Below are 13,857 nucleotides of genomic sequence, written 5' to 3'. Positions count from 1 at the left end.
CTTTCTTTTGGTGGTATTTGATCACCTCTGGGTTTTTTATTTTTTGCACTATAAATGAAAAAAGACTGGAAAGTTTGAAAAAAAACGAATGTGATAAAATTTAGCAAATTATTAATTTTTCTTCCTAAATTTTGGCCACAATTTATACTGCTACATATCTTTGGTAAAAATAACCCAAATTAGTGGATATTATTTGGTCTTTGTGAAAGTTAGAGAGTCTACAAACTATGGTGCAAATCACACCTAATGTACTGGTGGCCTATTTCATTTCTTGCGACCCGAACAAGTCAGGAAAGTACAAATACCCCCCAAATGACCCATTTTTTGCTAGTAGACATTCCAAGGTATTTAGTAAGATGTGTGGTGAGGTTTTTAATGTTGTCATTTTTTCCCCACAATTCTTAGCAAAATGAAGATTTTTTTTTCCCTCCACAAAATTGCAATTGTAATAGTTAATTTCTCTCACATAGCATGTGCATACCACAAATGACACCCCAAAATACATTCTGCTACTCCTCCTGAGAGTATTACCATACCACATGTGTGGGACTTTTTCACAGCCTAGCCACATCTAGAGGCCCAACATGCAGGGAGCGCCATCATGTGTTCTAGGAGCATAAATTACACATCTAACTTGTTGACTACCTATTACATTTTTGAAGGCCCTGGAGCACCAGGACAATGACACGTGACACTGATGTGGCACTGATGACAGATGGCACTGATACGTGGCACTGATGACACTGATGACAGATGGCACTGATGACAGATGGCACTAATAAGTGGCACTGATGACAGATGGCACTAATACGTGGCATTGATAAAACGTGAAACTGATGACAGATGGCACTAATATGTGGCACTGATGACACGTGGCACTAATACATGGCACTGATGACAGATGGCACTAATACGTGGCACTGATGACAGATGGCACTAATACGTGGCACTGATGACACGTGACACTGATGACAGATGGCACTGATACGTGGCACTGATGACACGTGACATTGACAGATGGCACTGATGACAGATGGCACTGATAAGTGGCACTGATGACAGATGGCATTGATACGTGGCACTGGGGACAGATGGCAGTGACAGATGGCAGTGGGGACAGATGACACTGATGTCACTTTTTTTCATTTTTTTGTTTTGACTCACGCTGCAGCGGTTCGCTCTCCCTCCTCACACGCTGTCTCTGTGAGGAGGGAGAGCCGGCGATGAGAGATGATCTCATATGTTTACATATGAGATCATCTCTCATTGGCACCGCCGATCGCGCTGTAAACGGCCACTGTGATTGGCCGTTTACAACGATCTGTGGCTGGCTGTGTCTAAGGGACACGGCCAGCACAGAACTTCCCCGATGCGTGCCCGCGGGAGTGCACATCGTGGAAGTAAACAGGAGGACGTCCAGGGACGCCCTCCCGGCAATTGGCATCCGCGCTGTAGCCGTCTTTCGGCTATAGCGTGGGCGCGAAGTGGTTAAAAGGTAAAGGAGAGACTTGGGGACTTTTTGACCCCAGATCTCTCCATAAAGAGGACCGGTCATCCTTATTTCTATTACAAGGGATGTTTACATTTCTTATAATAGGAATAAAAGTGATAAAAGAAAAAAAAAAAAACCCATCTCTAAAAATAAAACTTATTTTTGAAAGGGCCCCATCCCTCCATGCTAGCGTGCAGAAGCGAATGCATATGTAAACAGTATTCACACCACACGTGAGGTATCACCACGAACATTAAAGTGAGAACAATAAATCTAGCACTAGACCTCTTCTGTAACAGGTAACCTGTAAAGGCTTTTAAAGCGTCCCCTATGGAGATCTTTAAGTACCGTAGTTTGTCACCATTCCACAAGCGTGACATCATGGGTATCCATTTACTTGGCGTAACATTTTTTTTTTTTTTTATAAAAATTCCTTAAAGTGTATTTTTTTCCCCAAAAAAAGCGCGTTTGCAAAATTGCTGTGCAAATACCGAGCAAAATAAAAAAATTTCAATGATTGCCATTTTATTCCCTAGGGTCTCTGCAAAAAAAAAAAAAAAAAAAAAAAAAAAAAAAAAAAAGGTATAATGTTTTGGGGTAACAAGTAATATTCTAGCAAAAAAAAAAAGCCGATTTAAACTTGTAAAAAAAAGAGCCAAAAAAGCCCTGGTCTTCAATTGGTTAATAAGTGGCACATAAAATTGTAAAAGGCTACCACCTATGAAAAGCATTATCCTTTAAAACCTGTAAGGATTACATATGCCTTTTCCAAGCTCTGCTATTAGAAACTGACAGTCAACATATTACCTCTAGTTCATGTAGAAATAAGCCATCACAAAAAGTATACTAGGTTTTGTAGAGTACTGTAAGTAATTAGGATTGTATTTTAGTTTTATTTATTTTTTACATAGTGTTTTCTCTCCCTGCGCACATCCTTTAAGAACTTCCTGTGGATGTCTGCGCAGTCTCCATCAGTGGATGAACATCATAGCATAAGCTAGGGTTGCCACCTCATCCCTTTAGCCTGGGTTCACACTATTGCGAACACAGACATTGCATGTGATTCGCACCGCATTGCTGTGCAGATCACATGCAATACCTATGCGATGCAAATTCAACCAGTTTTTATGGCTGAACTTGCATTGCACTCGCACGGGTGATCCGATTCCTGTCCAAATTCAGTTTGCACTGCAATCCGATCTGGGGTTGTCATTAACTTTGTATCGACACCCCCAGCGGTTTTCAGAGGACAGTGTGAACTGCCTGCGAGGAGGATGCGATGCGGGAACAGTCAATGGAATCGCGCCGGTTCCCACATCTCAGTAGTGTCAACCAGGGCTTAAAACCCAACACATAATAATTACACAGGTTCTGTGGCTGATTAAGGCGGTAATAACTCACTTGGTGCCTTATCTGCATTCAAATTAGCCACAGAACTGTTGTAATTCATATGTGTTCAGTTTAAAGGGATGAGGTTGCAACCCTAAGCCCTAGTTCACACCGCTTAGCGAAATATCAAAAAGGACAAACATCAGTGTGATTTGTAGCGCATAAAAATCAACTGTGAAAGCCCACAAAGGGTGTCAACATCAATCAACATCAAGCATCAATCGGCTGTATAAATCTTGATAAAAGTAGTGTGTAGAAAACTCTTACCAGATATACTGGACTCCCTTGACAGGGAATCACTTATTCGCGAATGAGGAAGGGACACTGGAGATAGAGCCCTATGGGAGATGTCTCGTTTCCTCTGATTCGTGCCTTTGTTATCCATTGCGAGGACCTACCTGGTGGCCCCTAGAGATCCATGCGGAGTCTGACCTGGAGGGTTCTGAGAGTCGGGACATCCTTTCCAACGCCCCAAGGGGCACCCTGCCTAAGTGATTCCCTGTCGCTGACAAGGGAGTCCAGTATATTTGGTAAGAGTTTTCTACACACTACTTTTATCAAGATTTATACAGCCAATTGATGTGTTCTCCTTGGGGATGTAATTATCTGCCTATGTTTGAACATCAGCTGCTTTTCATACCCATCCATTTTCAACCAGTGGGACATTTTCCAAATATATACTGTTCACTCGTTGGACTTTACTTATCTATTTTATGTTGAGAGACTCACGAATCATTTATAGTATTGATGGTGATAACATATATGTTATACCCTTTGTGGTATACCCTTTATACCCTTTGTGGGCTTTCACAGTTGATTTTTATGCGCTACATTTTTATATGTTATTTTTATTGTTGTTGTCACACTGTATGTAGCTGCTCCTTTTTTTCCGCATTTTTTTTTTGATAACGCAGTGTTTACCTACTACATCAGTGTGATTTGCACTGCCGATTTCATTGCGGCTTCCGACTTTATTTAACCGAACTCTATGCAAGTTGCAATGAAATCAGTAAAAAGCAGTGCAGGAACCTTTTTCATAATCGCTGCGACGTGAGTCACAACGATATGAACGGTTTCATTGCTGGCTATGGAGTGTGATTTGTCATGCAATTTGGAACTGTCAAAACGTATGACAAGTCTCACTGGGGCTTACTGTGCTGATTACAGCAAAATGTGTCGCTGGGCTCTGCACTGAAATGGCTGCTGGTAGTTCAACTCAGGAGTGCGCAGGATAGGGTGACAACACTGCAATTGAACAGATTAAGCATTGTCACCCATGGAATGAAAGGGTCTGTGGAAATACCTTGCTGGTATAAATAGAAAAACAGAACATTTAAAGAAAAGATTTAAAACCATTTAGATTTAACAATACATTTAGTTTAAGGCTCGGTTTCCACTATTGCGACCCCAAAGTCGGGCGATTTACAGTGCGACTTTGCAATGCGATGTCATACGACTGGTGAGAACAAGTTGCACTGAAGTCAGAAAAAAGTAGTACAAAAACCTTTTTTTTTTTTTTTTTTTTTTTTGAGTCGCACCAGTTAGCACGGGGACCATTGAAATACATGGATTTTGACTTGTCATGCGACTTCACGTGTCCGCACAACAACTCGCAGTAGTGGAAACAGAGCCTAAGTGCCTGGGTTTAGATACATTTCAAACCGAAATATCTGCGATCAGAATTCAAAAGATAGGGATACCGGTATCAAGGTAGTTTTCACAATATCACTGTATGAACAATATGCACATTTATGTGTTGTAATAGTAAAATAACAACAATTGTTCATTAATTATTTACAACTATGTGCTATCAGAGTAAAGTTTATCACAAATGTGCAGGGACTTTTTTTTTTTTTTTTTTTTGAAACAACGTAGTCTACATTTGTTTCAGAAATCTGACCTAACATTTGAGAATTTTGGTAAAAGAAACAATTCATAATATAATAAAAACCTGAATAGAGAACAGAAACAAGACATACCTGTTTTGCTCGCCATTTAAACGATAATTGACAATGATAGTTGCTGAATCTTCCCAGAGACAGTGAGAAAGCTACAAGAATTTGTACACCCTTTAGGCTTTGACTTGTATGATCTTGCTGTATTATTTAGTCTATGATATGCACTCTGGTCTCCTATCCAGTCCTTACAGTCAGCATGTAAAGATTCTTTGAAACGGAGCACACAGGTTTTATTTCAAGAAAGCTGTACAAAGATTACACAAGAGGAGGAGTGCAAAGTCAAATCCACTCCCTACTATAGCTACTAGTCAGTGGGTCATTATAGGTCTTTTAACCACCTCCACACTTGCTGAATTTGTACTACAATGTGGTCATATTTAACCCTTTATTAACCCCAATCAGCCTTAAAAAATTCCTCCCCCCCCCAGTCCATTCTGTTTTGGTTTTTTTTTTGTTTTTTTTAATCTCCATTTTTTATTTAACTTTTAATATTTTGTTTCGTTTTTAATAGTTTTGTTTATTAATTTTTTAGTCCCACATTATAATGTGCATAAATGTGCACAACTTTGCAATGCTTTGTACCAAATGTTAGGGCTTATTCACACTGAGTGTGTAGAGCTACATTGATCTGTATTAAGGCCCGTACACACAATCAGACTTTTTGACAACAAACATGCAAATTAGCTGTTTTGGGGCAACATCCGACTGTGTGTACACTCCATCGGACAAACTTTCTTGGTTTTCATCGGACTTTTGTTGGCTGTGCAAACGGACAAACTTTCTGGCAACAAAAGTCCGATGGAGCAAAGTCTGATCGTGTGTACACAAAGCCATCGGACTTTTGTACAAACTACAGTACCTGCCCGCGAGAATGTTTCCAGCACAATCCCATCACGCTGGTTCTCGGCGACATTTTCCTATTGCAGCGAGAGCGAGAGGGAATTCCCTGGTGGGAGCATACCAGGCCCTTAGGTCTGGTATGGATTTTAAGGGGAACACCCTTTGCCGAAAAAAGAAGCATTCCTTGCACTTTGTTTTTTTTTAGTTTTATTAGGGGAATAGAACTTGGATGGGAATAGGGTGCTTATGGGATGCCCATTTGATTTAATTAAATTGGTAGGGACTCAAATATATACACTTCCAGTATATCCCCTCAACCTCCAGCACATATACTTGCTTGCAGACTATCACTCCCAGGACCAGATAGCACTCATGTGGGGACCTGACACAGCCCCTGTCAAGCCCAAAGCAAATGCCCTTTGCAGGCAGGCCCCCTATGGTGTAGCAAAATATGGTAGTCCTTAGTGCTAGCTAGCTATCCTACATGTGGTTACTGTTCCCAGAAGCACCTCTTCAGGCTGCCCCTTTCCACTGCACGTGCCACCACAGTCCAATAGCTCTGCGCCCATCCCAGACTGCTCCATCCCAGTCCTCTCAGGCATGCATCCCAGTCCTCCTGACTGTGTGTCACTCATCAGCCCTCTTGGTTGTTCCTGTTCTTCCTGGAGACTTGCCCGATAGTGTTCTCCTGTTGTCCTCCTTGCTCCCAGTGCCTCCTGCCCAGGACACTTTGTGGTCTTGGGAAGGTCCCGTCCGCACCCGAGCCCAGGCCCAAGTTAACCACCCCCCAGACTGGGGAGCTCCCTCGAAGGCCTCTCCTCCCCAGCTGGGCTGGCCCGGAGAATTTGAGGGGGCCTGCCCCCTGCCAATCCAAGTTGGGGATTGGTCAGGGCATTCAGAATACTATAGGCAGCTTCACCTTACCTGCCCTTCCATCTTTCTATAAGGTTCCAGCACTTTTTAGAAATAGGGGGGAGGTCTCAGTGATGCTACCTGTGAGTCATCCAGCTCTCCCTGGATCTCTGCCCACCCCACGAAACACAGGCAGGCTTGGCTGCCAGCCAAGGCTGCATAAATTTACCTGTACTAGAAAAAAAACTATTTACACTTTTAGCACTAGAGGGTGCTACACTAGCAACACAATGCTTTGCGCTGTTATGCAGTGCCATATAGTGTGATATGGAAAAAGGCAGACATGTTGAATCTTTCTGCAGTGCACCACAAATCACACCAGCATTGTGATGTGAATGGGACACATAGAAAACAATTATTTTCTATTTTCTCTAGTGGTGACCTGTGTTTATCCAGTGTGTAAAAATGTAGGTCACCACACATAATGTGGACATGCCCTTAGACCAGCAATTTTCAACCTTTTTAACATGGAGGACCCCTTGAAATAACTTTTCGGCCTTAGGGAAGCCCTGCTAATAATTACTTTATCTACATTCGTGTGATGGTCAGTGGAAAGAATGCTCCTTATGTGTGTGGTCAGTGGGACGACTCCCCAATTATATTTAGCTAAAAAGATCATTGGTGTCAGTTGGTTACTTATCTGAGAGGCAGAATTTGCTCATTGCCCAAAGAACCCTGGTTGAGAATGGCTGCCTTAAGCTGGGTATATACACACACCATTTTTTGACAGAAAAACTGACAGATCCTTATATAAACACAAGCAATGTTGATATAAATTACATTTACACAGATTGACACAAGGAGCACATTTAGAAGGGCTATTATCTGAATGAAAGAATAATGTGTTGCATATGAACTGTGTATGTTTAATTTATATTCATGTATGAACATTAGAGGTTTATTTCAACATATGAAGGAATCATGCCACTGATCAATTTACTTTGATTTAATTCTATTGTTTATACACTTGGGTTATAATAGGTGCAGCCAACACACATATTTTATTTTGTACAGCAGTTGTGGGAACACAATAATTTGTCTCACAGCCATCTGATAGCACTTATTACTTAGGAACACAACAGCTGAGGGAGCTAGTTTATTATTAATCACTTAAGGACCACCCAATGGCAGGGCGGCCCTTAAGCACAAAATTACGTACCTGTATGTGCTCCCCTATAATGTTTTTGGTTTCCTCTTGATTTCTAAGTGAATCACCCCCTCTCTACCACCTGATTTTAGCAGGGTACCAGGATGCTACTCCATTAGGGCCCCAGCTCAAGTGCTCTTAATACATCCTTATAAATCGTGGCCAAGGAGTTTAACCTAATTCACAGTCTTAGGAGTTGATCCGTAGACTACAATTTTATCTATATAACAATTATAGGCACATATTTGTATGGCAACAACTGTTGATGTGTGGGTATTGACTATCTGACCTTAATGTGGTTCATTGTTAACCCATCTCTGTTGCTGTCTGTACACTTGTGTATGTACCTCTACTTCCTATACCCACAAATGTGTACACCAAAGGCTTGTTATTTTAGGTTTCTTGTCTAAAAACACCAAGAAAATTCATTATGAAAAAAAATGAAAAATTACACATTCACTGGGATCATGATACTCACAAACGATCACTTAAGCTCCTTTATCATGAGAGGTCAGATCGGGTTTGCCTGTCAGTTTTTCAGGTTGACCCGGTAAGATCCTCCATTCCCCTCTATGGGCAGTCAGATGTAAATGGACTTGTGGTTGTTTACACCCAGCTACCTCTGGGTCTAATCGGATCTGGCAAAAACCAACAAAAATTGATCCATTACCCTCCATCTGGCCGGGTCAGATCGGAGGGCTATTGGGTGTACAGTAAATGGACAGTCGGTCTGTTTACATCCGACTGCCCAGAGAGCACAGTGGGCTGTGTCCGTATCCGCTCTGCATAAGCAGATCGTACACGGGCCTGTCATCTGGCCGCTCGGCTCAGCAGAGGATCAGCAGATGGATCCCTTGCTGGGAAAAAACGGAAAGGGGCCTAACACTATAAAACATATCATGGGATATAAACACAATTATAGCAATGAAAGACTGTTTTTGCCTACAAAAAGTACTGTACATCTAAAGCCAGAACTTTTTATTTTATTTTGTACAGCGTAGGAAATAGTTAAAATCCCAATTTTTTTTTCCTGTTGTCTTATTGGGGAGATTTCTCATCATTTCTTGTCCTATACACTTAACAAGACATGAGAAATGAGAGACAATATTTCCAAAGTGAGGAAAATCCTCTCTTAGAAGGTTGTCACTGGGATAAGTGTCCCATTGAAAGCTCTCTTCTTTATTTCTGTTCAGGTGGCTACTGAAAATATGGGGTTCACCTCACTTTACATCTTACTGACAGTGGACAAATAGAGAGGCTAAAACTCCCTAATGGGGACACAGAAAGCAATAAAAAAACTGCAAGAATGGTAACCCTTCCACTTTCTTATACAACAATTAAAAAGGTAGAAGCATATAAGTTAGCTACTTTAAATAAATGTTCTTTCAAATGCTTAATGGTTAGCTGTCATTCTCAGCATATAACCAATACCTTTACATGTTTTTAAATACTGTTTTGAGCTCTGTGGAGCCTTGTCTAATACCATTATCTTCAGGGTGTGTTGCATTACTATGAATGAATGCAGAAATGCTTGAAAAACTTGACAGATGTGTGAGGTTTTTAAGGACTTTTTTGAAACTAACAACTACAAGAACAACTCCAGCTCCTCTGACATATCTGGTTGAATAAAAATCACTGCACGTATAGAGGCTCAAATGTACAGTAAATACCTTTAACTTGGTTGTGGATTGTTAAAAGAAAATAGACACACACAACCGTTTAGTGATAAATGCACTTCATCTATTGATACTGGTTGAGAATAAATGGCAGTAGAACAAATGAGCACACAGAGGATAAATGCAAACACAGTTTGCTAGACAGAGTAATAACTACACCAGAGTGGCTAAGATTAGATTCTATACCACTAACTGAAATCAAAGCAAGGTATGTATAGTGGCAGTGGCTCCAGCTCTTCAAACTTAGGTCTCTGCTCTATACTGTCTGGCTTCCCCACACACAACAGTGAGTTTCTAATGGCACAGTCACAATCTCTCTCTCTCCGGTATGCCACCCGCAGCACAGTCCTCTCATTCTCGCTGTCTCCACTACACTGGCTGTCTTGAAGAATCAGCCCAGGCAAACTTCTTGCTCTCCTCCTCTTTAAACAGGGCTCCCTGTGAGATGTAGTTCTCCCCCTGTTAGTCTTCAATGGGCAGTGCTATCTAGTGGACTACATGTCCCATCATGCTGATTGGTCCTCTTGCTGTTTACCAGGAGGGAGGGGGGAGGAACAGGGTGGGAGGGCATATGGGGATTACCTAAAGACTGTTACTGAAAGGAGGGGGAGCAGGCAGAAACACACAGAGCTGCTCTCCACCGATGCTCTGTCACTGCTTTGTCAGCAGTGTAGAGCCAGGGGAGCACCTGGCTACACACCTAAGCAAAGAATAAATAATTTGATGGTTAATGACAGAATTCTTTTTTTTTTCCAATCTCAGAAAATTAGAAGGTAAGGTAACTGATAGCATCACAATATGAATATGTTACAGGGAAATGTCAAAAAACACTACTTGCAAGCAGTATATCCTTCCTGCTTTTACAGTGCACAATACAAGATCATAAACAAGCATCTTTATCAGCATATAGTTTAATCACCTAAAACATAATTGTACATGTAATGTAGACTATGCCACACAAGGTAACCTTCTCAAAATCAAATTTGAGGACAAAGGATACCCGTCATTTCTAGTAGATAAGGCCTTTGACAATTTCCTAGACGACACATCTACCACCAATCCAGGAGATCCCTCTCTCTCTAAACCTAGTGCTTCCACCCAAATTCAAACAACCAGGTTCACCACACAATTCCATGCCCAAAATAAAAAGATGGAAGGTATTTTCAAGAAGCACTGAAACATACTATTGGAAGACCCCTTATTAAAGCCATCCCTTTCCAGTGTACCAAAAATCACATATAGAAAAGCTAAAAATATAAAGAGTCGTATTGCGCCCAGCAAACTCAAATCTGCTAAAACAAAACCCATACCATCCCTCACTTTCCTATCTATCAAAGGCATGTACCAATGTAAAAAATTTCTTCTGAATTTGTATACTGTGTAACCTGTCTATGTGGCCTACTTTTCGTAGGCTGCACAATCCGGACCTTGCGTAAAAGGTTTGGAGAACACAGAAGGTCCATTGAGGGTGACAGTGATCTGACTATTCCCAAACATTTTAAGGAGTTCCACCAGAGCTCCACTGCTGGACTCCGGGTCTGGGTTGTTGAGCAGATATCCAGGACTCTCCCTGTGGCAGAGTGATTTAAGAGTCTTTGCAAGAGGGAGATGTTCTGGATCTACATCTTAGATGCCCTTGTGCCGGGAGGCTTAAACGAAGGCATAGAGATCAATTCTCTTCTATAACCATTTTCTACCCAATATTCCAGCAAACCCTAAAATTAAAAATCCCCTACACCTTTGGGCAAAATTATAGCTAACCTCCAAAAAAACAACAAAATAAATCTTAAAAATTTCCCACATTCATGTCCCACATGCCCTACACATGTGCATGCGTGCATGTGTATATTCAATAACAGGTACGCATGCACGAGTATATTGTGCATATTGCGTATGCGCCTGTCCTTGAGTATGTGTGTATCTTCCTTTTGGTCCGTCTTAATCATTCCTTCACAGTACCCTTATAGACTTAAAGAAAAGAACATACTCCAAACATAGAATCATCTATAAGTAAGTACAATACATACATTGTATAAAGTATTGTCATTATGTTTTTATAATTATCCCATAAAACTGTCCATTATGTCTCCATATATATAAATAATGATCTATTCTACCATAACCTCAATACCTTGGATTGCATACCATTATATATATATATATATATATATATATATATATGTACAGTATTGTGACAGTACGGATTCCTGTCCTAGTGATTGTCACCCAGGATTCTCAAATAGGCAGGCTGAGAGGCTCCAGGATGATTATCTAATTACGAGGAAACAGTTTTATCAGTTTCCTCTGTGGTTGGTAAAATCCAGTTGGGGACCTGGAGATTTCATAGCGATCTGGGTGGGATGGAATCTCCAATCCTGGGGCCGGGTTTTGGGAACAGCCAGGAGTCTGGCTTGTTGATTATACAGGTGGGTCCTGGGCTTATAGCAGATCCAGGACCAGGGTTCTGGGCTCCACTCTCCTGAGGAGTCCAGGTGTGCAAGGGAGAAGTGTGCCTGTTGGCACAGGATAGTCTGACAGAGCAGATGGAGGGCCCAAGCCGGTGTGCTGTAGCAGCCAGGAAGCTGTAAGAGAGAGTGTCACCAGAGGTACAGAGTGGGTACCAAACAGGGACACAGTTACAGGGTCAAGAGGACAGAGGTCAACGCCTGAACAGCAGTGCTGACCAGAGAGTCAGGTGGCTCAGTATTTTCCATTCGTTAGTTCATTATTGCTTTGAAGTTGAAACCCCTGCCTGGGAATCCTGGATGGACTGTTTTTTCTTTTACTTCAAAAACCTGGGCCAAAAAAGCCCTTGAACTGCATATCTAGCGTAGACTTAGCTCACTGGTAAGCTCTACACTGAAGCTAAATAACCCCCAATATTACAATTGGTGGAGAATGCGGTCATAACTGAAGATCCTCACGTATACCAGTGAGCTATTGCCAGAAACTGCCTGTCCTCTGCAGTGTGTGCAGCAGGTGGTGTACCTTGAAGGGAGAGGCCCCTTAAAGTGACAGTGCTGCTGTTGTTGCTCTGTGCAGTGGAGTGACTGCAAGTATGGAGAGTCCACCAGTGTCTGAATCTGCAGTGGATTGGTGCAAGCGGCACCTAGCAGCACTGAACTGAGCTAAAGACAAAAGCAAGCCAACCCTCAGTGCAAGGAGAGAGCAGCTGGATTTTCATACCTGGGAGAGGGGTGTTGTTGCCCCTGGCAATGCTTGTGCAAGTAGGCCCGAGCGCTGTTTGCGGTGCAGCGAGTGGGGGCATGCTGTCTCCAAGTGCCCTTTGTCACAGCTTCCAGTACAAAGTGACATGGCCAGACAAAGGTCTGCAACAGTGTTTGGGAAGCCTGATTTGAGTGCCAGGAGTGACCGACAGGCTGACCGGAAGTTGGAGAGGTATGTGGTTGCCCATAGCAACGGCGGTGATGTCAAGTCTGCAGACCACGTGAGAAAAGTATTGCCTGCACAGAGTCATGGCAAATTGAAATTCACAATGCATCAAAGAGTTTGGGAGAATCTGCTGGGAGAGTGCCGTCTCCCATGGCGATGGGAGAAAGATTACCAAAGGAAAGGAGGCGCTACAGGGGATATGTGGCTCAGCTTCTACTTAAAGATGCTTATGCGTTTCAAAATTACCAGGAGCGAGGGACTGATTCATTCCATCCATCCAGCCGCGCTGGATTGCTGAGCGTCCCGTCTCAGCTGTGAGCCGTCAGGGTCCACTTCCGCTCTCCACGCCGTATGGCTGCAGTGCCTGGCGTCCATGAGGGATCACTTGGTGTCTGCCAGTGGGAGTCCCCTACTAGTGCCGGACTATTGAGGACCTGTGGATCCGGACGTGGTGGTCCCTATCGAGGGGAATCCCCTGAACGCAGCAGGCTAACCTCACACTCACTCATTCCTCCCCCCTCCTCCACATTGCATCGTAGAGAAGGTAGAGGACAGAAGGTACGTGTATGGCTGTATTTCAAAGGATTTGAAAATGCCGCTTTCTAGACTGTTTAACTTGACAACCACATCCTCATGTAAGTGCGGCAGACAACAGGATTGTCACTAATAGTTTCTTTACAGCCATTGGACCTCCACATGTCTTTCACTTATCCAGTTCCTAGTGACTTTTTATCCATGTCCCACAGAATGGTAGGATCTACGCAGGTCCTACTCCACATGTGATTCTATTTCTACATACAGCCTAGTCCTTGCCATTTGTTCATCTATTGACAACTAGTTGTCCAATGCATGTTCTTTTACTGTTCCCAGTTGTGGGTTCAGCAGTAGGCTGCATATCATTATTTTTTCATTTATGGGGATATTGGGCATGTATGTAGTGGGTACCAGGTGGTGAATCTGTCCTTTTGCACTATGTCACTTTTTCTAGTGGTGGAGGTTAGTTCCATTTACTATAGCGTGGGTGGAAACTGTTTTATTATCTAATTTGAA

The 13,857-nt window shown here is 42.4% G+C and overlaps 1 protein-coding gene across 1 annotated transcript in view; it reads right to left on the bottom strand.

Annotated features, from left to right (window-relative positions):
- The window catches only part of LOC141144855 (pyrimidine-specific ribonucleoside hydrolase RihA-like), a 102,783-nt gene extending 97,674 nt beyond the window's left edge, over positions 1-5,109 (bottom strand). Inside the window, exon 1 of the mRNA XM_073630937.1 lies at positions 4,861-5,109. Coding sequence (XP_073487038.1) covers positions 4,861-4,876 — 16 coding nt within the window. The 5' untranslated portion in view covers positions 4,877-5,109. The remainder of the gene's footprint in view (positions 1-4,860) is intronic.
- Between the last annotated feature and the right edge of the window lie 8,748 nt (positions 5,110-13,857).

The sequence above is a fragment of the Aquarana catesbeiana genome, linkage group LG05, assembly GCF_042186555.1.
Source record: "Aquarana catesbeiana isolate 2022-GZ linkage group LG05, ASM4218655v1, whole genome shotgun sequence".
NCBI classification, from domain to species: domain Eukaryota; kingdom Metazoa; phylum Chordata; class Amphibia; order Anura; family Ranidae; genus Aquarana; species Aquarana catesbeiana.
This window is presented reverse-complemented; position numbering and strand designations above follow the sequence as displayed.